The 25,511-nt window shown below is 39.0% G+C and overlaps 1 protein-coding gene across 3 annotated transcripts in view; it reads right to left on the reverse strand.

Annotated features, from left to right (window-relative positions):
* The window catches only part of cadm4 (cell adhesion molecule 4), a 794,682-nt gene that overhangs the window by 177,349 nt on the left and 591,822 nt on the right, over window positions 1-25,511 (reverse strand). For all 3 annotated transcript variants that reach the window (XM_061958781.2, XM_061958782.2, XM_061958780.2), the window contains exons 4-5: window positions 24,535-24,696; window positions 4,758-4,848 (exon numbers count right to left, since the gene is read on the reverse strand). In XM_061958781.2, the coding sequence (XP_061814765.1) occupies window positions 4,758-4,848; window positions 24,535-24,696 (253 nt within the window). The remainder of the gene's footprint in view (window positions 1-4,757; window positions 4,849-24,534; window positions 24,697-25,511) is intronic.

A 25,511-nucleotide genomic window follows, 5' to 3' on the forward strand; every position in this document is an offset into this window, starting at 1 on the left:
ACGCCAGCCTGTACCCACCCACTCTGTGCCCTATATAAACCATGGTATGTGAATGCTCCCATTAAAATCTCCTGATGATTGAGGGAACCCCTCATGAAACAGGCCTGTAGAGATGAAGTAGTCTTGTGATTTTTTTCCCACACATACATATATATATATATATATATATATATATATATATATATATATATATATATATATATATATATATAGCTAGAATTCACTGAACGTCAAGTATTTCTTATATATATATATATATATATATATATATATATATATATATATATATATATATATATATATATACATATATATTATCTATATATATATATATATATATATATATATATATATATATATATATATATATATATATATATATCTATACATATTATCTATATATATATATGAAATACTTGACTTGGTGAATTCTAGCTGTAAATATACTCCTCCCCTTTTAGCCACGCCCCCAACCACGCCCCCGTCCCACCCCGACCACGCCCACCCCTCACCCCTCCCCCCCACCTCCTGAAATCGGAGGTCTCAAGGTTGGCAAGTATGCATTAATTAGAGTCCACAAATACAACGTATCGTTTACAGTTGTGTTGATATGATTAGTTGGTTATCCAAAACATATTAATTTGGAATTTTGGCAAAAAAAAAAATGTCAGATTATTATTAATCAAACCGTTTCTGAGGTTTATCGTCCAGTCCAGCTTACAAAGACTTGGGATGCGTCAATGATCACAACTCACCCTGTATGACCATAAATCATGGGGTTCCCCAGGGTTCCATCTTGGGGCCTCTCCTTTTCATCCTATACATAAATGATTCCGTAAACTCCTCCGAAACTTTTCATAAAATAATTTTTGTTAACAATACCAATTTGTTTACCTCACACAGGAGCCTACTCGATCTACAAGAAACTGTCAATTCGGAACTTTTGAAAGTGGATTCCTGGTTCAAATGTAATAAGCGCTCACTTAATGTTAATAAAACAAATGTTACTTTATTTCGTTCTAACAAAAAACGGACAAATACTGAGCACTGCCATAACAACATCAATGGGCAGGAAATGCAGAGAGTGAACTCCACAAAATTCCTGGGGGGGTCATCATTGACGAATACCTCAATTTCAAATGTCACATTAGCCATCTGTTAAACAAATTATCCAAATATGTTGGCCTGTTCTTTCACCTTCATCATTATCTTCCTCTTTATGCAGGTAAAAAGGTGTTTAATGCTTAAACCAAAAATGAACAAAAGGTGAGTGCCCCTAAGAAAAGGCATTGAAGCTTAGGGAAGGCTATGCAGAACTAAACTAAAACTGAACTGGCTACAAAGTAAACAAAAACAGAATGCTGGACGACAGCAAAGACTTACTGTGGCGCAAAGACGGCGTCCGCAATGTACATCCGAACATGACATGACAATAAACAATGTCCCAACAAAGAAGGATTAAAAACAACTGAAATATTCTTGATTGCTAAAACAAAGTAGATGCGGGGAATATCACTCAAAGGAAAACATGAAACTGCTTACAGGAAAATACCAAAAGAAGAGAAAAAGCCACCAAAATAGGAGCGCAAGACAAGAACTAAAACACTACACACAGGAAAACGGCAAAAACCTCCAAATAAGTCAGGGTGTGATGTGACAGGTGGTGACAGTACACCTACTTTGAGACAAGAGCTATTGTGATGCATGCTTGGTTATGCTTTAAAGTCATACCCAACAATTGCGACAACGACTTTTTTACTGTCAACTGAGTTTCGTTTTTAATGATGTCTGCTGGTGGTGTGCCTCCGCATTTTTTCAACGCAAAAAATGTGCCTCGGCTCAAAAAAGGTTGAAAAACAACGGGGTAGACTACTGTTGGGTGTTGGGCGTGGTTGAATGTATGTGTGTATGTATATACTTGCTTTTGTGCTCCTATTTTGTGTTTGTCATATCGCGTTTTTGTGCTTCAGCATTCCATGCATAAACTGACCTCTGGACCCCCTGCCAAAAAGCTTCTTTTAACTTATCTGGGGGACCCTTTCACTTCTTATCCTTAAATCATACTTGCCAACCCTCCCGGATTTTCCGGGAGACTCCCGAAATTCAGCGCCTCTCCCGAAAACCTCCCTGGGACAAATTTCCTCCCGAAAATCTCCCGAAATTCAAGCGGCCCCGTCCAGCTCCATGCGGACCTGAGTCCGCTTTCCCACAATATAAAGAACGTCTACAGTAAAGCAGTCCGTCTAAACAGCAATGTTGTGACACTCTTAAACAGGACAATACTGCCATCTAGTGCATTTGATGAAAGCACTTTTTGTGCGTGCCACACAGCAATGCATCATCAGAGAGGGTGTTCAGCATGGTTAGAAAGATAGTGACAGAGAATAGAACAAGGATGGACAATTCAACCCTTTACTCAACAATGAGTAGATGAGTGTTATGTGTGTGTATATGTGTAGATAAATGAACACTGAAATTTAAAGTATTTCTTTTATTTATATATATATATATATATATATATATATATATATATATATATATATATATATATATATATATATATATATATATAGCTAGAATTCACTGACAGTCAATTATTTCTTTTATATATATATATATATATATCCATCCATCCATTTACTACCGCGTATTCCCTTCGGGGTCGCGGGGATATATATATATATATATATATATATATATATATATATATATATATATATATATATATATACACAGGTAAAAGCCAGTAAATTAGAATATTTTGAAAAATTTGATTTATTTCAGTAATTGCATTCAAAAGGTGTAACTTGTACATTATATTTATTCATTGCACACAGACTGATGCATTCAAATGTTTATTTCATTTAATTTTGATGATTTGAAGTGGCAACAAATGAAAATCCAAAATTCCGTGTGTCACAAAATTAGAATATTACTTAAGGCTAATACAAAAAAGGGATTTTTATAAATGTTGGCCAACTGAAAAGTATGAAAATGAAAAATATGAGCATGTACAATACTCAATACTTGGTTGGAGCTCCTTTTGCCTCAATTACTGCGTTAATGCGGCGTGGCATGGAGTCGATGAGTTTCTGGCACTGCTCAGGTGTTATGAGAGCCCAGGTTGCTCTGATAGTGGCCTTCAACTCTTCTGCGTTTTTGGGTCTGGCATTCTGCATCTTCCTTTTCACAATACCCCACAGATTTTCTATGGGGCTAAGGTCAGGGGAGTTGGCGGGCCAATTTAGAACAGAAATACCATGGTCCGTAAACCAGGCACGGGTAGATTTTGCGCTGTGTGCAGGCGCCAAGTCCTGTTGGAACTTGAAATCTCCATCTCCATAGAGCAGGTCAGCAGCAGGAAGCATGAAGTGCTCTAAAACTTGCTGGTAGACGGCTGCGTTGACCCTGGATCTCAGGAAACAGAGTGGACCGACACCAGCAGATGACATGGCACCCCAAACCATCACTGATGGTGGAAACTCTACACTAGACTTCCGGCAACGTGGATCCTGTGCCTCTCCTGTCTTCCTCCAGACTCTGGGACCTCGATTTCCAAAGGAAATGCAAAATTTGCTTTCGTCAGAAAACATGACTTTGGACCACTCAGCAGCAGTCCAGCTCTTTTTTTCCTTAGCCCAGGTGAGACGCTTTTCGCGCTGTTTCTTGGTCAACAGTGGCTTGACACGAGGTATGCGGCAGTTGAAACCCATGTCTTTCAAGCGTCTCTTGGTGGTTGATCTTGAAGCACTGACTCCAGCAGCTGTCCACTCCTTCTGAATCTCCCCCACATTTTTGAATGGGTTTTTTTTCACAATCTTGACCAGGGCGCGGTGATCCCTATCCCTTGTACACTTTTTCTGACCACAGTTTTTCCTTCCCTTTGCCTCTCCATTAATGTGTTTGGACACAGAGCTCTGAGAACAGCCAGCCTCTTCAGCAATAACCTTTTGTGTCTTTCCCTCCTTGTGCAATGTGTCGATGGTTGCCTTTTGGACAGCTGTCAAATCTGAAGTCTTCCCCATGTTTGTGTAGGCTTCAGAACTGGACTGAGAGACCATTTAAAGCCCTTTGCAGGTGTTTTGAGTTAATCAGCTGATTAGTTTGTGGCACCAGGTGCCTTCAAAATTTAACCCTTACACAATATTCTAATTTTGTGACACACGGAATTTTGGATTTTCATTTGTTGCCACTTCAAATCATCAAAATTAAATGAAATAAACATTTGAATGCATCAGTCTGTGTGCAATGAATAAATATAATGTACAAGTTACACCTTTTGAATGCAATTACTGAAATAAATCAAGTTTTTCAAAATATTCTAATTTACTGGCTTTTACCTGTATATATATGAAATACTTGACTTGGTGAATTCTAGCTGTAAATATACTCCTCCCCTCTTAACCACGCCCCCAACCGCGCGCCCCGCCCCCACCCCCCACACCCCACCTCCCGAAATTGGAGGTCTCAAGGTTGGCAAGTATGCCTTAAATGAATATCCACTACTGTTGTAATCGTAATATGGTATCGTGAATAAACTTGAACTTGAAACTTGCATACTTGTATTGCAAAGGACAGTATACTCTTGAATACACACTCATGCTGTACGCACTGTGACCTTCCACAACGTGCCTGCGTGAACTTGAAAGATCAGCTCATACATTTTCAGTTATAAATGAAGCATTTTCCAGCCTGACACAAACATGCACGCACACACACACACACACACGCACACACATACACCCACGCACACTTACAGAGGGTTGGCAGTAACGGAGCAGGTCAGGCTCAGCGAGTCGCCCTCTCGCAAAATGCCAGTAGGAGGGACGATCCTCACGGTCGGTGCAACTGTTTGCAAAGAGAAAAAAAGACAAATAGATGAGGAATGAGAATGAAGGGACAAGACGGCATATTTTGCATTTTCCAAGGCAACAACTTGAGACACAATAATGTTTCTCGTTGGTGACATAATATATTTTTACATGCAGTAGTTCAACTGTAAACAAACAGACAAAAAAATCAATTAAAAACAGTTTATTTATTTTTTATTTTTTTTATTATTTTTTTTTTTATTTTTTTATTTATTTTTTTTATTATTTTTTTTTATTTTTATTTTTATTTTATTTTATTATTTTTTTTTTTTTTTTTATATTTTTTTTATTTTTTTTTTTATTTTAAGTGTGAGCTTGAGAAAAATAATGACAAACACCTGTTTCAAACCTGCAAAAATACCTTTAGTTAAGATGAAGGGGAAAATTATATAGAATTATTTAACGCGCAAACAGCGTCTGGAGTGAGCAAAATAACTACACACAATATTGTCCAGAAAAGGTTTTTTGGGGAGCCTGAGGAGGATTATGTTCTTTTAGGTAGGTTTACTCTGGTGCACAATGAAAGCCCGTCAATGCATTTTTATCTGGCCAGGACACAGTTACTAAAAAAATACAAATAAAATACAAATTAAAAAAAATATTATTTTTCAAAAATGACTTTTGATGGGGGGCAGCATGGTGGAACAGGGGTTAGTGCATGTGCCTCACAATACGAAGGTCCTGAGTAGTCCTGAGTTCAATCCCGGGCTCGGGATCTTTCTGTGTGGAGTTTGCATGTTCTCCCCGTGACTGCGTGGGTTCCCTCCGGGTACTTCGGCTTCATGGCAGCGCTTCATAGCAGCAGTCGACCTCCAGGGCCCCAACTCCCCCTCCCCTCTGTTGCGAGTTGTCGTGATTAAATGTAACATGTTTATGTGGGCATGGCATGGAGGGTTTTTTTTTCCCACTCCAGACTAGGCCCCCTTAGGAGCCCAGTCTAGATTGTATTTTTTTACTCATCTTCTTCCCCAGCGTTTTACCTTTTTCCCAATTTTTATGGGGCGCCTCGTGACGACCCATCAGCGTTCCTGTTCTGTAACCCTGTACACTGTTTGTTTGTCTAATCGTATACTAAATGTTTCTGGTTTTAAAGACGTAATCGTAGTTAAGTGCAATCAAAATGTCAAAACTGCACCGTTCCTTTTTGGGATGACTCAATAATTTGGATGAGGATTATGTTTATATTAGTGTTGTGTTTGAAAAAAACCTAGAAAAATCCCTACTATAGCCTACTATCTGTGCCGTGGGGGTTGCTGGAAGCTGCCGCCCTTTTTAAGATGGTGCCGAGTGTCTGAATCCGAGAGTTTTAAGCGTAACTGTACAAAATGAGTGTGGGGGGGTGTGATCAGCACTGCTTGCAGGAGGAAAAGTCACCGCCGCTGTCCATGGTGCTGAGGACGAGCACCATTGCAGTGCTGACGGCGAGACACAGCTGGCAGGCGATTAGATTTCACAGGTGGTACGTGTTAATCTAATCCTCCGTTGTCTTTAACAGTAGGCGGCCGGGAGCAGAGGAGGGAAGAGGATACGGACGTGGCTGAAAAGTCATGTTCTTGGAGAGAAACGGATTATTGAAAAACATTATCTTTAAGAACCTTGTTAAACCTGCACGCTGGACTCTTGTGCCGCGTCTTCAGTGGAACTGCTCGGAAGCGACTTCCACAATGAGCTACAAAGCTAGCCTAAAATGTTAGCACACTCACCTTAAAAAATGCTAACGTTTAGCATGTGTGCAAACATTAGCATGATAACTAGGGATGTCCGATAATGGCTTTTTGCCGATATCCGATATTGTCCAACTCTTTAATTACCGATACCGATATCAACCGATACCGATATTAACCGATATGTACAGTCGTGGAATTAACACATTATTATGCCTAATTTGGACAACCAGGTATGGTGAAGATAAGGTCCTTTTTAAAAAAAAATTAAAAAAATAAAATAAGATAAATAAATTAAAAAACATTTTCTTGAATAAAAAAAAAAGTAAAACAATATAAAAACAGTTACATAGAAACTAGTAATTAATGAAAATGAGTAAAATGAAGTGTTAAAGGTTAGTACTATTAGTGGACCAATCATGTGTGCTTACGGACTGTATCCCTTGCAGACTGTATTGATATATATTGATATATAATGTAGGAACCACAATATTAATAACAGAAAGAAACAACCCTTTTGTGTGAATGAGTGTAAATGGGGGAGGGAGGTTTTTTTGGGTTTGTGCACTAATTGTAAGTGTATCTTGTGTTTTTATGTTGCTTTAATAAAAAACAAAAAAAACGATACCGATAATTTCTGATATTACATTTTAACGCATTTATCGGCCGATAATATCGGCATACCGATATTATCGGACATCTCTAGTTTTATATGTGGGATTTTTCCAGTTTTCATAAAAACCTGCTGTAGGTGCTTTGAACTTTTTATTTTATTTGTATTAACCTTTTTAAAGTCCTTTATCCCTTCATAGAAAACTAAAAACAGTTATTGCAGTATATGACAAAATTACTACTATTAAAATTTGGTTAAAACATATGCGTAATAAAAAATATAACAATAATATCAATAAAACAATTGAGAATAATAAAAATACATAATAAATATACTTATATAATAAAATATATAATAATTACAACAACCATAATAATAAGGGATGTCCGATAATGGCTTTTTGCCGATATCCGATATTCCGATATTGTCCAACTCTTTAATTACCGATACAGATATCAACCGATACCGATATCAACCGATACCGATATATACAATCGTGGAATTAACACATTATTATGCCTAATTTGGACAACCAGGTATGGTGAAGATAAGGTCTTTTTTTATTTTTATTAATAAAATAAAATAAGATAAATAAATTAAAAAACATTTTCTTAAATAAAAAAGAAAGTAAAACGATATGAAAACAGTTACATAGAAACTAGTAATGAATGAAAATGAGTAAAATTAAGTGTTAAAGGTTAGTACTATTAGTGGACCAATCATGTGTGCTTACGGACTGTATCCCTTGCAGACTGTATTGATATATATTGATATATAATGTAGGAACCACAATATTAATAACAGAAAGAAACAACCCTTTTGTGTGAATGAGTGTGAATTAGGTTTTTTGGGTTGGTGCACTAACTGTAAGTGTATCTTGTGTTTTTTATGTTGATTTAATTTAAAAAAAAAAAAAAAAAAAAAAAAAAAAAAAAAAAAAACTGATACCGATAATAAAAAAAACGATACCGATAATTTCTGATATTACATTTTAACGCATTTATCGGCTAATCCCTAATGATAACAGTTAGCATGTTCCATATACCGAGTTGCATGACTCAAAGGTGGCTGCGAAAATAGAGAAAAAAAAGTGTAAAATTAGATGAAAAACTTAGCATGCTTAAGATAGCTTGCCAGCGTGCTATCGTGTGCATGCTAACGGTTAACACATGTCACATACCAAGTTACACCAGACTGTATCTCACAGTGGTTGAAAAACACTGATATAGACTGTGAGGTGAATGCCAATGATGGTTAGAGTGTTAGTTGTAGGTTGTGAGTTAAAACCCCGGCCGAGTCATACCAAAGACTATAAAAATGGGAGCCATTACCTCCCTGTTTGGCACTCAGCATCAAGGGTTGGAATTGGGGGTTAAATCACCAAAAATGATTCCCGGGCGCAGCCACCGCTGCTGCTCACTGCTCCCCTCACCTCCCAGGGGGTGAACACGGGTGATGGGTCGAATGCAGAGGACACATTTCGCAACATCCAGTGTGTGTGTGAGACAATCATTGGTACTTTAACTTTAACTACCTTCTGCTTTACTTTTTTAAGTTTCTGGTTTAAAAATATAAAAATAAAGCTCTCTTCTTCCCCTTGTTCTTACAAACTAAATACATTAAAAAGTCAATAAAACGAAGCGCCATCCGCAATAAATGTCAAACAGCCCAGATGAAAAAGCTGTAAAGCATTAGAAGTTCTTAGCGGCATCTTGGATATTAATGCATGCGATTTCTTTCATTTGTGAAGAGAGACGTTCTGTACCGAGGGCTGACATTAAGAAAGAGCTCCAAACTGCTTGTGAAAATTCATAAAGGATTGATCTCGGCCTATAATGAGAGCGTCGGTGATTATTTTCAGCCAATTATCGATCGAGGTCAGACCACAAAAGACTCACACTGCAAGAAGTCAGTGTTCAAAAACAAGACAATTAGGGGTATTTTATTTGAACTAAGCAAAATTATCTGCCAATAGAACAAGAACATTCGGCTTGTCAAGACTTTACAAAACAAGTCAAATGAGCTAACCTCAATGAACCCCAAAAATACCTTAAAATAAGTATATTCTCACTAATAACAAGTGCACTTTTCTTGGTAGAAAAAACAAATTTGACCTTTTTGCTCAATATGTCATACTTGCCAACCCTCCCGGATTTTCCGGCAGACTCCCGAAATTCTCCCGAAAACCTCCCGGGACAAATTTTCTCCCGAAAAACTCCCGAAATTCAGGCGGACCTGAGTGACGTGTTGACAACACACAACAACAGTGTCTACCGTAAAGCAGTTCGTCTGCCGTAAACAGGCAATGTTGTGACACTTTTAAACAGGACAATACTGCCATCTACTGTACATGCATATGTGACCCACCCATAATGTGTCACATTTTTGTGTCGATTTATTTATTTTATTTTGTGGTTTGAATTCGTTTTTGGAGCTGTCATTACACATTTATCAGTATTCACATTGGTCAGTAGGGGGCAGTAGGGCGTTTCTTCCCAATTGAATGCTATCACCTGCAGACCGGAAGTGGCTTGTCGTTCTGATGAGCGCGACCAGTCTGTGAACAATTGAAAGGTCCTGTGTGCTTTTTCCTCCTGTATAACAGGTTAGTTTTGGTGAATCAACTCACTGAATAATATCCATGTGATCTTTATAAGTTTAAGTACACATTCTGATGGTGGAGCCTAACTCTAAAGTGTTTGTGAGTTGTAGTTTGTAAATGAACACTGAAATTCAAATATTTATTTTATTTATAAATATATATATATATATATATATATATATATATATATATATATATATATATACTGTATATATATAAATATATATATATATATATATATATATATATAAATATATATATATATATATATATATATATATATATATATATATATATATAGCTAGAATTCACTGAAAGTCAAGTATTTCTTATATATATATATATATATATATATATATATATATATATATATATATATATATATATATATATCTTAACCACGCCCCCAACCACGCCCCCACCCTCCACCTCCCGAAATCGGAGGTCTCAAGGTTGGCAAGTATGCAATATTCTTAAAAATGTAAATGCTACACTGCAAAAACTGAAATCTAAGTTAGATTAAATATCTCAAATAAGGGTGATATTTTCTTATATTCTGTCTGATAAGATAATTCTTCTCACTAAGCAGATTTCATGTTAGAGTGTTTTACTTGTTTTAAGGGTTTTGGTCCTAAATGATCTCAGTAAGATGTTACAGCTTGTTGCTGAGATTTGATGACCTATATTGAGTAAAACATGCTTGAAACTAGAATATCAAGTGTTGCAAAGCTGTGTCATCAACACTCACAAGTATAAAACTACTTTTTTTAAAAGTAATAATTTCTTACTTCAGCATGGGAAAAAAAAAAATCATGAACTATTGTACATTTGCTCCACAGTAAGTCTTTGCTGTCGTCCAGCAATCTGCACTGCAAAAACTCAATGTTCAAAGACGAGGAAAAAAACAAAACAAAAATTAGGGGTATTTTACTTGAACTAAGCAAAATTATCTGCCAATAGAACAAGACATTTCGAGCTTGTCAAGACTTTCCAAAACAAGTAAAATTAGCTAACCTCAATGAACCCAAAAATACCTTAAAATAAGTATATTCTCACTAATAACAAGTGCACTTTTCTTGGTAGAATTTTTTTTTTTGACCTTTTTGCTCAATATGTTGAAAAATATTCTTAAATTAAGCTCCAGTAGAACGTTGTAGTGTCTGGCCTGGTTCTGTAGGCTGTCAGTACTTTCAGTCCCTACACTGCAAAAAGTCAGTGTTCGAAAACAAGAAAAAAAAATACAAAAATTTGGGGTATTTTATTTGAACTAAGCAAAATGATCTGCCAATAGAACAAGAAATTTCGGCTTGTCAAGACTTTCCAAAACAAGTAAAAATAGCTAACCTCAATGAACCCCAAAAATACCTTAAAATAAGTATATTCTCACTAATAAGTGCACTTTTCTTGGTAGAAAAAAAAAATAGACCTTTTTGCTCAATATGTGCACGACATCATGATTTTTTTTTTTCCATGCTTGAAGTAAGAAATTATTACTTTAAAAAAAGTAGTTTTATACTTGTGAGTGTTGATGACACAGCTTTGCAACACTTGATATTCTAGTTTCAAGCATGTTTCACTCAATATAGGTCATCAAATCTCAGCAACAAGCTGTAATATCTTACTGAGATCATTTAGGACCAAAACCCTTAAAACAAGTAAAACACTCTAACATAAAATCTGCTTAGTGAGAAGAATGATCTTATCAGACAGCAAAATAAGCAAATATCACCCTTATTTGAGATATTTCATCTTACTTAGATGTCAGTTTTTGCAATGTAGCGCCTTGCATGGCAGCTCCCGCCATCAGTGTGTGAATGTGTGTGTGAATGGGTGAATGTGGAAATAGTGTCAAAGCGCTTTGAGTTCCTTAAAAAGGTAGAAAAGCGCTATACAAGTATAACCCATTTACCATTTTTACCATGTTCAGATGTACATTGTACATTTGCTCCACAGTAAGTCTTTGCTGTCGTCCAGCATTCTGCACTGCAAAAACTCAATGTTCAAAAACAAGAAAAAAATACAAAAATTAGGGCTATTTTACTTGGACTAAGCAAAGTCATCTGCCAATAGAACAAGACATTTCGGCTTGTCAAGACTTTCCAAAACAAGTAAAATTAGCTAACCTCAATGAACTCAAAAATACCTTAAAATAAGTATATTCTCACTAATAACAAGTGCACTTTTCTTGGTAGAAAAAAAAATAGACCTTTTTGCTCAATATGTGCACGGCATCATGATTTTTTTTCCATGCTTGAAGTAAGAAATTATTACTTTAAAAAAAGTAGTTTTATACTTTATACAGCTTTGCAACACTTGATATTCTAGTTTCAAGCATGTTTTACTCAATATAGGTCATCAAATCTCAGCAACAAGCTGTAATATCTTACTGAGATCATTTAGGACCAAAACCCTTAAAACAAGTAAAACACTCTTACATAAAATCTGCTTAGTGAGAAGAATTATCTTATCAGACAGAAAATAAGCAAATATCACCCTTATTTGAGATATTTCATCTTACTTAGATGTCAGTTTTTGCAGTGCAGGGGCCAGTGACGTGCAGTCACTAGAGGCAGGTGAGGCGGGGCCTGAACTGCCATCATGGAAAGAAAAAAAATGTAAAAAGAAAACATTTTTATTAAATTGTTATATGTATCCAGTGATTATACTATAAAGTTATTTTCCATTTAACTTCACTCATTTTAGATTTTTTTTATTTAAAATCGCTGAATTTTCACATGTGCCGTTCAAATACTGAGAAGAGACGGTGCGGTGAACAGCAGCCAGTTGAGGCACGTCACTCAGTGCCTCAACATGGATTGCGGACTCGGCTAACTGCTGGCCTGCTGTGCAGTGAGACTGTATTGCTATATGAATTATATTATACATTTCCATAGTTTAGTTAGCTGAGGTATATAATGTACAGTGTATTTTGTCAACAACTGTATGTGTGTAAAGTATTTCTTGTGCTGAGCGATCATAAAACGGCTGCAAAAGACGCACTGGCTGAGGCTCCAGTAATCCCGCCTCCTGCACCCCCGCCGTAGAATTGTTATATCAACTAACGCCCACACTTAAACTTTCCACGTGCAAGATTGAATCTATTTAAAAAAAATATTTCATAAGAAGCCAAAAAGTGCAAAAACAATAACGTTGGTGTTGGAGGAGTTGTGAATGACTGCAGGGCCACAACATTAGGTACACCTGCAGACTGCAGGTGTACCTAATTCACAACTCCTCCAACACGAACATTATTGTTTTTGCACTTTTTGGCTTCTTATTAAATAACTTTTGTAACCTATTTTTTATGGGCTTTCCTCTTTGTGAAGTTAAGTTCCTGTTATGCGCTGTTATACAGTATATGCCTTGAGCTCTTATTTTGAAGGCGCTAAGAGCGGAAGTGATGTCACGTTGGAGTGGAGCGGAAGTTTTTGAAAGAAGGTAAATAAAGTGGTCCTCGTGTAAACTGGAGCCTCCGTGTTTGTTAATTTGTAGTTTCATACAGTATAGGCCACATTTATAAACCCTCGGTTACACTTTTTTAAATAGATTCAATCTTGCACGTGGAAAGTTTAAGTGAGGCCTTTAGTTGATATAACACTCTCGTCAGGGGGTTCATTAATCCAGCACAACAGTGGCTCATGGACTTATTTTATAAGTAAAGGTAAGACCATAATAAAGTTTTTTTTATTAAATGTGCTTTTTTGTGTGCTACAGTTTGTATGTGTAAAGTTAAAGTTAAGTTAAAGTACCAATGATTGTCACACACACACTAGGTGTAATGAAATTTGTCCTCTGCATTTGACCCATCCCCTTGTTCACCCCCTGGGAGGTGAGGGGAGCAGTGGGCAGCAGCGGCGCCGCGCCTGGGAATCATTTTTGGTGATTTAACCCCCAATTCCAACCCTTGATGCTGAGTGCCAAGCAGGGAAGAATGCTGGTATGAGCTTTTAAACATAACCCGTTAACTGCTGCCAATCAAATGGTGAATAAGATACTCTTTAGGGTTCATATGTTTGTAAATCTGACTGTGATGAAGTCAGTGCCTCACCAGCCATCAACCTCTCCGCACGTCACTGGCAGGGGCATCATTGCGCAACACTTTCTGCAGTTAATGTTGGTTCCTGGCTAAAAGAACCGCAGGGCCGTACGTCCCCGACAAGGCTGCATGAAAAAAAAAAAAGCGTACTTATTTGCTTTTAATAACTTGGGCTTGTATGCTGGGAAGTGCTGGACGTAGCTGCTGGGGGGCTGCATGGTGTGTAAATGAGCTCTGGTGGTAAAATAAAACGGAACCCTGCGACTTTGACACCAAAATACACTGTAATGCTGCAGGAAGGGCAGCAGTACAAATTGAATAATCTATGTTTTTAAATCATTCAGGCGGAAAAACATTATGCAAATGGACCGGGCGGACAGTGTTTGTGCAAGAGGTTTGTTTGTACAGCCCAGCCCTCGCTAAAGCAGGGCCAGTTCTGTGGTAGCGCGCTTCAGGCCTCGCATGTCCAATTACTGGCCCGCACTCACGCTTGGGGGCATTTACGTCTGCTGTTACGCAACAGTGCATTACTGCACTTTTCCTGATTTGTGGCTTATTTTGAGTCATTTTGTTTGATTTCTATTATGCAAATCTAAGTAAGATGAAATATCTCAAATAAGGGTGATATTTGCTTATTTTCTGTCTGATAAGATCATTCTTCTCACTAAGCAGATTTTATGTTAGAGTGTTTTACTTGTTTTAAGTGTTTTGCTCCTAAATGATCTCAGTAAGATATTAAAGTAAAGTTAAAGTACCAATGATAGTCACACACACACTAGGTGTGGTGAAATTTGTCCTCTGCATTCGACCCATCACCCTTGATCACCCCCTGGGAGGTGAGGGGAGCAGTGGGCAGCAGCGGTGGCCACGCCCGGGAATCATTTTTGGTGATTTAACCCCCAATTCCAAGCTTGTTGCTGAGATTTGATGACCTATATTGAGTAAAACATGCTTGAAACTAGAATATCAAGTGTTGCAAAGCTGTGTCATCAACACTCACAAGTATAAAACTACTTTTTTAAAAGTAATAATTTCTTACTTTAGCATGGGAAAAAAAAAAAATCATGATGCCGTGCACATATTGAGGTCTATTTTTTTTTTTCTACCAAGAAAAGTGCACTTGTTATTAGTGAGAATATACTTATTTTAAGGTATTTTTGGGTTCATTGAGATTAACTAATTTACTTGTTTTGGAAAGTCTTGACAAGCCGAAATTTTTTGTTCTATTAGGCAGATAATTTGGCTTAGTTCAAATAAAATACCCCAAATTTTTTGATTTTTTTTTTCTTGTTTTCGAACACTGACTTTTTGCAGTGTAGGGACTGAAAGTACTGACAGCCTACAGAACCAGGCCAGACACTACAAAGTTCTACTGGAGCTTAATTTAAGAATATTTTTCAACATATTGAGCAAAAAAGGTAAAAAAAAAAATTTCTACCAAGAAAAGTGCACTTGTTATTAGTGAGAATATACTTATTTTAAGGTATTTTTTGAGTTCATTGAGGTTAGCTAATTTTACTTGTTTTGGAAAGTCTTGACAAGGCGGAATGTCTTGTTTTATTGGCAGATAATTTTGCTTAGTTCAAGTAAAATACCCCTCATTTTTGTATTTTTTTTTTCTTGTTTTTGAACATTGACTTTTTGCTGTGCAGAATGCTGGACGACAGCAAAGACTTACTGTGGAGCAAAGACGGCGTCCACAATGTACATCTGAACATGGTAAAAATGGTAAATGGGTTTTACTTGTATAGCGCTTTTCTACCTTTTTAAGGAACTCAAAGCGCTTTGACACTATTTCCACATTCACCCATTCACACACACATTCATAATTCTTCTCACTAAGCAGATTTTATGTTAGAGTGTTTTACTTGTTTTAAGTGTTTTGGTCCTAAATGATCTCAGTAAGATATTACAGCTTGTTGCTGAGATTTGATGACCTATATTGAGTAAAACATGCTTGAAACTAGAATATCAAGTGTTGCAAAGCTGCGTCATCAACACTCACAAGTATAAAACTACTTTTTTAAAGTAATAATTTCTCAGTTTAAGCATGAAAAAAAATCATGATGCCGAGCGCATATCATTATGTCAAGATAATGGCACTAGCATTTACTTATTTTAATTAATAATATTTTTCAACATATTGAGCAAAAAAAAATGTTTTCTACCAAGAAAAGTGCACTTGTTATTAGTGAGAATATACTTATTTTAAGGTATTTTGGGTTCATTGAGATTAACTAATTTACTTGTTTTGGAAAGTCTTGACAAGCCGAAATGTCTTGTTCTATTGTCAGATAATTTGGCTTAGTTCAAATAAAATACCCCAAATTTTTTGATTTTTTTTCTTGGTTTTCGAACACTGACTTTTTGCAGTGTAGGGACTGAAAGTACTGACAGCCTACAGAACCAGGCCAGACACTACAAAGTTCTACTGGAGCTTAATTTAAGAATATTTTTCAACATATTGAGCAAAAAAGGTAAAAAAAAAAATTTCTACCAAGAAAAGTGCACTTTATTAGTGAGAATATACTTATTTTAAGGTATTTTTGAGTTCATTGAGGTTAGCTAATTTTACTTGTTTTGGAAAGTCTTGACAAGGCGGAATGTCTTGTTTTATTGGCAGATAATTTTGCTTAGTTCAAGTAAAATACCCCTCATTTTTGTATTTTTTTTTTTCTTGTTTTTGAACATTGACTTTTTGCTGTGCAGAATGCTGGACGACAGCAAAGACTTACTGTGGAGCAAAGACGGCGTCCACAATGTACATCTGAACATGGTAAAAATGGTAAATGGGTTTTACTTGTATAGCGCTTTTCTACCTTTTTAAGGAACTCAAAGCGCTTTGACGCTATTTCCACATTCACCCATTCACACACACATTCACACACTGATGGCGGGAGCTGCCATGCAAGGCGCTACACTGCAAAAACTGACATCTAAGTAAGATTACATATCTCAAATAATGGTGATATTTGCTTATTTTCCGTCTGATAAGATAAAAGAGTGTTTTACTTGTTTTAAGTGTTTTGGTCCTAAATGATCTCAGTAAGATATTACAGCTTGTTGCTGAGATTTGATGACCTATATTGAGTAAAACATGCTTGAAACTAGAATATCAAGTGTTGCAAAGCTGTGTCATCAACACTCACAAGTATAACACTACTTTTTTAAATAATCATTTCTTATTTCAAGCATGAACAAAAAAAATTATGCCTAATTTTGTTGTGGTGCCCCGCTGGATGCATTAAACAATGTAACAAGGTTTTCCAAAATAAATCAACTCAAGTTATGGGGGGGAAAAAATGCCAACATGGCACTGCCATATTTATTATTGAAGTCACAAAGTGCATTATTTTTTTTTTAACAAGACTCAAAACAGCAGCTTGGAATTTGGGACATGCATGAGGAGGTTGAGGTGGAGGGGGCCTAGGGGGTAGCGGGCGGTGTATATTGTAGCGTCCTGGAAGAGTTAGTGCTGCAAGGGCTTCTGGGTATTTGTTCTGTTGTGTTTATGTTGTTCTCAGTAAGATATTACAGCTTGTTGCTGAGATTTGATGACCTATATTGAGTAAAACATGCTTGAAACTAGAATATCAAGTGTTGCAAAGCTGTGTCATCAACATTCACAAGAATAAAACTACATTTTTTAAAGTAATAATTTCTTATTTCAAGCATGTAAAAAAAAAATCATGACTTTGACACAATTGTGTCTAAAAAGTAAAACAGATGACAGCCAAATGGACTTTGCTGTTTTATTTTCAATGAAACAATAGAAAATACGTACTCAGTTGTTATTAGTGAGAATATACTTATTTTAAGGTATTTTTGGATTCATTGAAATTAGCTAATTTTACTTGTTTTGGAAAGTCTTGACAAGCCAAATTTTCTTGTTCTATTGGCAGATAATTTTGCTTAGTTCAAATAAAATACCCCTCATTTTTGTATTTTTTTTTAAATTGTTTTTGAACACTGACTTTTTGCAGTGCGACCGTTATCATTAACAACTGGTGGGAAGACGCCAGTTAATTACCGTATTTTCCGGACCGTAGGGCGCACCGGATCCATGTTCGATATTTTTTCATATATGAGGCGCACCGGATTATAGGGTGCATTAAAGGAGTCATATATTATTATTATTTTTTTCTAAATGTAAAATCAATCATCCATCCATCCATCTTCTTCCGCTTATCCGAGGTCGGGTCGCGAGGGCAGCAGCCTAAGCAGGGAAGCCCAGACTTCCCTCTCCCCAGCCACTTCATCCAGCTCTTCCCGGGGGATCCCGAGGCGTTCCCAGGCCAGCCGGGAGACATAGTCTTCCCAACGTGTCCTGGGTCTTCCCCGTGGCCTCCTACCGGTCGGACGTGCCCTAAACACCTTCCTAGGGAGGCGTTCGGGTGGCATCCTGACCAGATGCCCGAACCACCTCATCTGGCTCCTCGATGAAGAATCGAGAAAGAGCCATCAATCTGTCAATCCTTTCCGTGTCCGGGCCAGGTAAGGTTCCAAGTGAGGAAACTCATTTCGGCCGCTTGTACCCGTGATCTTGTCCTTTCGGTCATGACCCAAAGCTCATGACCATAGGTGAGGATGGGAACGTAGATCGACCGGTAAATCGAGAGCTTTGCCTTCCGGCTCAGCTCCTTCTTCACCACAACGGATCGATACAGCGTCCGCATTACTGAAGACGCCGCACCGATCCGCCTGTCGATCTCACGATCCACTCTTCCCTCACTCGTGAACAAGACTCCGAGGTACTTGAACTCCTCCACTTGGGGCTAGATCTCCTCCCCAACCCGGAGATGGCACTCCACCCTTTTCCGGGCGAGAACCATGGACTCGGACTTGGAGGTGCTGATTCCCATCCCGGTCGCTTCACACTCGGCTGCGAACCGATCCAGTGAGAGCTGAAGATCTTGGCCAGATGAAGCCATCAGGACCACATCATCTGCAAAAAGCAGAGACCTAATCCTGCAGCCACCAAACCAGATCCCCTCAACGCCTTGACTGCGCCTAGAATTCTGTCCATAAAAGTTATGAACAAAAGGGCAGCCCTGGCGGAGACCAACCCTTACTGGAAACGGGTCCAACTTACTGCCAGCAATGCGGACCAAGTTCTGACACTGATCATACAGGGAGCGAACCGCCACAATAAGACAGTCCGATACCCCATACTCTCTGAGCACTCCCCACAGGACTTCCCGGGGTACACGGTCGAATGCTTTCTCCAAGTCCACAAAGCACATGTAGATTGGTTGGGCAAACTCCCATGCAGCCTCAAGGACCCTGCCCAGAGTATAGAGCTGGTCCACAGTTCCACGACCAGGACGGAAACCACACTGTTCCTCCTGAATCCGAGGTTCGACTATCCGGCGTAGCCTCCTCTCCAGTACACCTGAATAGACCTTACCGGGAAGGCTGAGGAGTGTGATCCCACGATAGTTGGAACACACCCTCCGGTTCCTCTTCCTAAAGAGAGGAACCACCACCCCGGTCTGCCAATCCAGAGGTACCGCCCCCGATGTCCACGCGATGTTGCAGAGTCTTGTCAACCAAGACAGCCCCACAACATCCAGAGCCTTAAGGAACTCCGGGCGGATCTCATCCAACCCCGGGGCCTTGCCACCGAGGAGCTTTTTAACTACCTCGGCAACCTCAGCCCCAGAAATAGGAGAGCCCACCACAGATTCCCCAGGCCCTGCTTCCTCATAGGAAGACGTGCTGGTAGGATTGAGGAGGTCTTCGAAGTATTCCCTCCACCGATCCACAACATCCGCAGTCGAGGTCAGCAGAACACCATCCCCACCATACACGGTGTTGACACTGCACTGCTTCCCCTTCCTGAGGCGGCGGATGGTGGACCAGAATTGCTTCGAAGCCGTCCGGAAGTCGCTTTCCATGGCCTCACCGAACTCCTCCCATGTCCGAGTTTTTGCCTCTGCGACCGCTGAAGCCGCACACCGCTTGGCCTGTCGGTACCTGTCTGCTGCCTCAGGAGTCCCATGAGCCAAAAGAACCCGATAGGACTCCTTCTTCAGCCTGACGGCATCCCTCACCGCCGGCGTCCACCAACGGGTTCTAGGATTACCGCCACGACAGGCACCAACTACCTTGCGGCCACAGCTCCAATCGGCCGCCTCGACAATAGAGGTACGGAACATTGTCCACTCAGACTCAATGTCCAGCACCTCCCTCGTGACATGTTCAAAGTTCTTCCGGAGGTGGGAATTGAAACTCTCTCTGACAGGAGACTCTGCCAGACGTTCCCAGCAAACCCTCACAATGCGTTTGGGCCTGCCAGGTCTGTCCGGCATCCTCCCCCACGATCGCAGCCAACTCACCACCAGGTGGTGATCGGTAGAAAGCTCCGCCCCTCTCTTCACCCGAGTGTCCAAAACATGAGGCCGCAAATCCGATGACACAACTACAAAGTCGATCATGGAACTGCGGTCTAGAACATGTTTTGCTTTATTCATTATTGACGTGTTTCTTGCTACTTTATGTTGTATATTTTTTACATGAGATTTCCAGTTCAATTTATCATCAATCACTGTGTCAGTCCACAAGAGATGAATGTTCAATCGTAGTCAGAGAAAAGGTGCATGTTTTCCCGCAACCGCATTTTCACACAGTCCTTTTCCATTGTGCAGGTGGAACTCGTAAAATTAGAATATCGTGAAAAAGTCCATTGCTGTCAACAAATCAACTTCAAATGTGAAACCAATACGTGACATAAACTCATTACATGCAAAGTGAGAGATGTCAAGCCTTTATTTCATCTGATTTTGATGATCACGGCAAGTTTTTGAAGAGCGGATCACATTTTCAATTCGATGTTTTCATAAGATGTAAGCAGAGGTGGGTAGAGTAGCCAGAAATTGTACTCAAGTAAGAGTACTGTTACTTTAGAGATGTATTACTCAAGTAAAAGTAAGGAGTAGTCACCCAAATATTTACTTGAGTAAAAGTAAAAAGTATGTTGTGAAAAAACTACTCAAGTACTGAGTAACTGATGAGTAACATGTACACACACACACACATATATATATATATATATATATATATATATATATATACATACATTGATATATACAGTATATAATTTATATTTATTTATTTTGCCGTTTTTGTTTACATGTTAAAGGTGTTTTAATGAGTATACATGCATGTTTAACACATATAGATTCCTTTCTTTCATGAAAACAAGAATATAAGTTGGTGTATTACCTGATTCTGATGACTTGCATTGATTGTAATCAGACAGTAGTGATGATAACGTCCACGTTTTCAAATGGAGGAGAAAAAAAGTTCCTCCTTTCTGTCTAATACCACATGAAAGTGGTGGGTTTTTGGCATCTTATTTGTCCAGCTTCCATATTCGTTTTTATACACTTTACAAGAAATACATTGGCGGCAAACTCCGTAGCTTGCTAGCTTGTTTGCGCTGGCTTTCGGAGACTCTTGTTTTGAAAGCGCAGGCGCGATGGAGCGGCACTTTTATTGTGAAGACAGGAACTGTGCAGTCAGTCTTTAGGCTTTTGACGGGGTGTACGGTTGAAATAAAAAAGGGTCTTTTTTCCTTCACACTTTTGATTGATTGATTGGAACTTTTATTAGTAGATTGCACAGTACAGTACATATTCCGTACGATTGACCACTAAATGGTAACACCCCAATACGTTTTTCAACTTGTGTAAGTCAGGTCATGTGACCGCCTGGCTCTGTTTGATTGGTCCAACGTCACCAGTGACTGCATCTGATTGGTGGAACGGAGTGAACGTCACCAGTGACTGTATTTGTTGAAACGCAGGCACTATGAAGGTCTGTCTGACAGACCAAAACAAACAAAGCGTGCATTAACAGATCGATAAAAATTAGAAGGGAGTAGCGAGCTGAATGTAGATAAAAGTAGCGGAGTAAAAGTAGCGTTTCTTCTCTATAAAAATACTCAAGTAAAAGTAAAAGTAAGTTGCATTAAAACTACTCTTAGAAGTACAATTTATCCCAAAAGTTACTCAAGTAGATGTAACGGAGTAAATGTAGCGCGTTACTACCCACCTCTGGATATAAGCCATAATCGTCACAACGATATCAAAAGAAGGCTTGAAATATTGCATGCTATGTATATGATAGTTTCACCTTGTGATTCGAAACAAACCTATTTAGAGTTTCACAAGTATATTTTTTTAGGGAAATCTTTTTTTTGGTGTTTTTAGCACTTCCATAGCGAGATATAAGTTAGAACTAGGGATGTCGGATAATATCGGCCTGCCGATATAATCGGCTGATAAATGCGTTAAAATGTAATATCGGAAATTATCGGTATCGGGTTTTTTTTATATCAATATCGTTTTTTTTTGTTTGTTTTTTTATTAAATCAACATAAAAAACACAAGATACACTTACAATTAGTGCACCAACCCAAAAAAAACCTTCCTCCCCCATTCACACTCATTCACACAAAAGGGTTGTTTCTTTCTGTTATTAACATTCTGGTGAAGTGAAGTGAATTATATTTATATAGCGCTTTTTCTCAAGTGACTCAAAGCGCTTTACATAGTGAAACCCAATATCTAAGTTACATCTAAACCAGTGTGGGTGGCACTGGGAGAAAGTGGGTAAAGTGTCTTGCCCAAGGACACAACGGCAGTGACTAGGATAGCGGAAGCGGGGCTCGAACCTGCAACCCTCAAGTTGCTGGCACGGCCGCTCTACCAACCGAGCTATACCGCCCCTACATTATATAACAATATACAGGTAAAAGCCAGTAAATTAGAATATTTTTGAAAAACTTGATTTATTTCAGTAATTGCATTCAAAAGGTGTAACTTGTACATTATATTTATTCATTGCACACAGACTGATGCATTCAAATGTTTATTTCATTTAATTTTGATGATTTGAAGTGGCAACAAATGAAAATCCAAAATTCCGTGTGTCACAAAATTAGAATATTACTTAAGGCTAATACAAAAAAGGGATTTTTAGAAATGTTGGCCAACTGAAAAGTATGAAAATGAAAAAATATGAGCATGTACAATACTCAATACTTGGTTGGAGCTCCTTTTGCCTCAATTACTGCGTTAATGCGGCGTGGCATGGAGTCGATGAGTTTCTGGCACTGCTCAGGTGTTATGAGAGCCCAGGTTGCTCTGATAGTGGCCTTCAACTCTTCTGCGTTTTTGGGTCTGGCATTCTGCATCTTCCTTTTCACAATACCCCACAGATTTTCTATGGGGCTAAGGTCAGGGGAGTTGGCGGGCCAATTTAGAACAGAAATACCATGGTCCGTAAACCAGGCACGGGTAGATTTTGCGCTGTGTGCAGGCGCCAAGTCCTGTTGGAACTTGAAATCTCCATCTCCATAGAGCAGGTCAGCAGCAGGAAGCATGAAGTGCTCTAAAACTTGCTGGTAGACGGCTGCGTTGACCCTGGATCTCAGGAAACAGAGTGGACCGACACCAGCTGGACTGCTGCTGAGTGGTCCAAAGTCATGTTTTCTGACGAAAGCAAATTTTGCATTTCCTTTGGAAATCGAGGTCCCAGAGTCTGGAGGAAGACAGGAGAGGCACAGGATCCACGTTGCCTGAAGTCTAGTGTAAAGTTTCCACCATCAGTGATGGTTTGGGGTGCCATGTCATCTGCTGGTGTCGGTCCACTCTGTTTCCTGAGATCCAGGGTCAACGCAGCCGTCTACCAGCAAGTTTTAGAGCACTTCATGCTTCCTGCTGCTGACCTGCTCTATGGAGATGGCGATTTCAAGTTCCAACAGGACTTGGCGCCTGCACACAGCGCAAAATCTACCCGTGCCTGGTTTACGGACCATGGTATTTCTGTTCTAAATTGGCCCGCCAACTCCCCTGACCTTAGCCCCATAGAAAATCTGTGGGGTATTGTGAAAAGGAAGATGCAGAATGCCAGACCCAAAAACGCAGAAGAGTTGAAGGCCACTATCAGAGCAACCTGGGCTCTCATAACACCTGAGCAGTGCCAGAAACTCATCGACTCCATGCCACGCCGCATTAACGCAGTAATTGAGGCAAAAGGAGCTCCAACCAAGTATTGAGTATTGTACATGCTCATATTTTTTCATTTTCATACTTTTCAGTTGGCCAACATTTCTAAAAATCCCTTTTTGGTATTAGCCTTAAGTAATATTCTAATTTTGTGACACACGGAATTTTGGATTTTCATTTGTTGCCACTTCAAATCATCAAAATTAAATGAAATAAACATTTGAATGCATCAGTCTGTGTGCAATGAATAAATATAATGTACAAGTTACACCTTTTGAATGCAATTACTGAAATAAATCAAGTTTTTCAAAATATTCTAATTTACTGGCTTTTACCTGTATTTATATTGCACTTTTTTTCTTCGGATAGTGAAGCCCATTATCTACATTTTTAAGCTACATTTTACAGTGTGGGTGAAGTGTCTTGCCCAAGGGAAAAAAACGGCAGTGATTTCAATGTCGCGAGCTGGATTCGAACCAGGAACCCTCAAGTTTCTGATCGGCTGCTCTACCATCTGAGCCACGCCGCCCCCAATGAATTGTGTGACAATTGGAACGTGGGCATGGTGGGCTTTGACTTTATGGATGATCTTGTCACTTTTTTGTGGTGTAATGTGGCAGTTATCATTAATAACTATCGGGGTGAAGGATTTTGATCACACAAAAAGAAAACGTGAGCAGGTTCACGTCTTCCGTGTTTCGTGCGACGGCGTCCTCGGTTAACGGAGGGACTCACAGTACACATCAAGGCGATAGTGCCGGATCCTCTTCTGGCTGCCCAGCGCCGGGTGGAGCGCCTCGCAGCTCAATGCCGCCCCGTTGTCTTTCCTCTCGACCGGGATCCGGACGGTGCTGGATACGCTGAAGGTCTTCCCGTTGTCCTGCTGGGAAACCACACCTGGGGAAGAAAGAGAAGATGAGGTGACGGGAAGTTAATAAGACAGCCGAGGGACGCCATGAGAGCAGTTAGCCGCCCGAATGTCCCCCCCTGCTGAGACTTGGCAGTAGCGGTGGGGGGTCTCGCCAAAAGAACAGACAGCAAGAAGACTCTCCAAGTGAAAGTGACTGACGGATGAGGTTTTCAAGGCGGCAGCAGCAGGTCGCCGAAACGGGGGGTTTCTAATTCATGGCAATTAGAAATGGCGGAGCTGCTTGTGTGCAGATGATGAATCAACACAATCCTTGTGTGTGCGAGAGAGGCAGAGGAAAATAAAAGATATATATATATATATATATATATATATATATATATATATATATATATATATATATATATATATATATATATATATATATATATATATATATATATATGAAATACTTGACTTGGTGAATTCTAGCTGTCAATATACTGCTCCCCTCTTAACCACGCCCCCAACCACGCCCCGCCCCACCCCCGACCACGCTCCTACCCCCCACCTCCCGAAATCGGAGGTCTCAAGGTTGGCAAGTATGCTTTTTGCAGTGTAAAGCATACTTGCCAACCTTGAGACCTCCGATTTCGGGAGGTGGGGGGGTGGGGGGTGGGGGGCGGGTGGCGTGGTCGGGGGTGGGCCGGGGGGCGTAGTTGGGGGCGTGGTTAATATCTTATAATATATATATATATATAAGAAATACTTGACTTTCAGTGAATTCTAGCTATATATATATATATATATATATATATATATATATATATATATATATATATGTGTATACATATATATATATATA

This window comes from Nerophis lumbriciformis, linkage group LG04 (genome assembly GCF_033978685.3).
Source record: "Nerophis lumbriciformis linkage group LG04, RoL_Nlum_v2.1, whole genome shotgun sequence".
Classification (NCBI taxonomy): Eukaryota; Metazoa; Chordata; class Actinopteri; order Syngnathiformes; family Syngnathidae; genus Nerophis; species Nerophis lumbriciformis.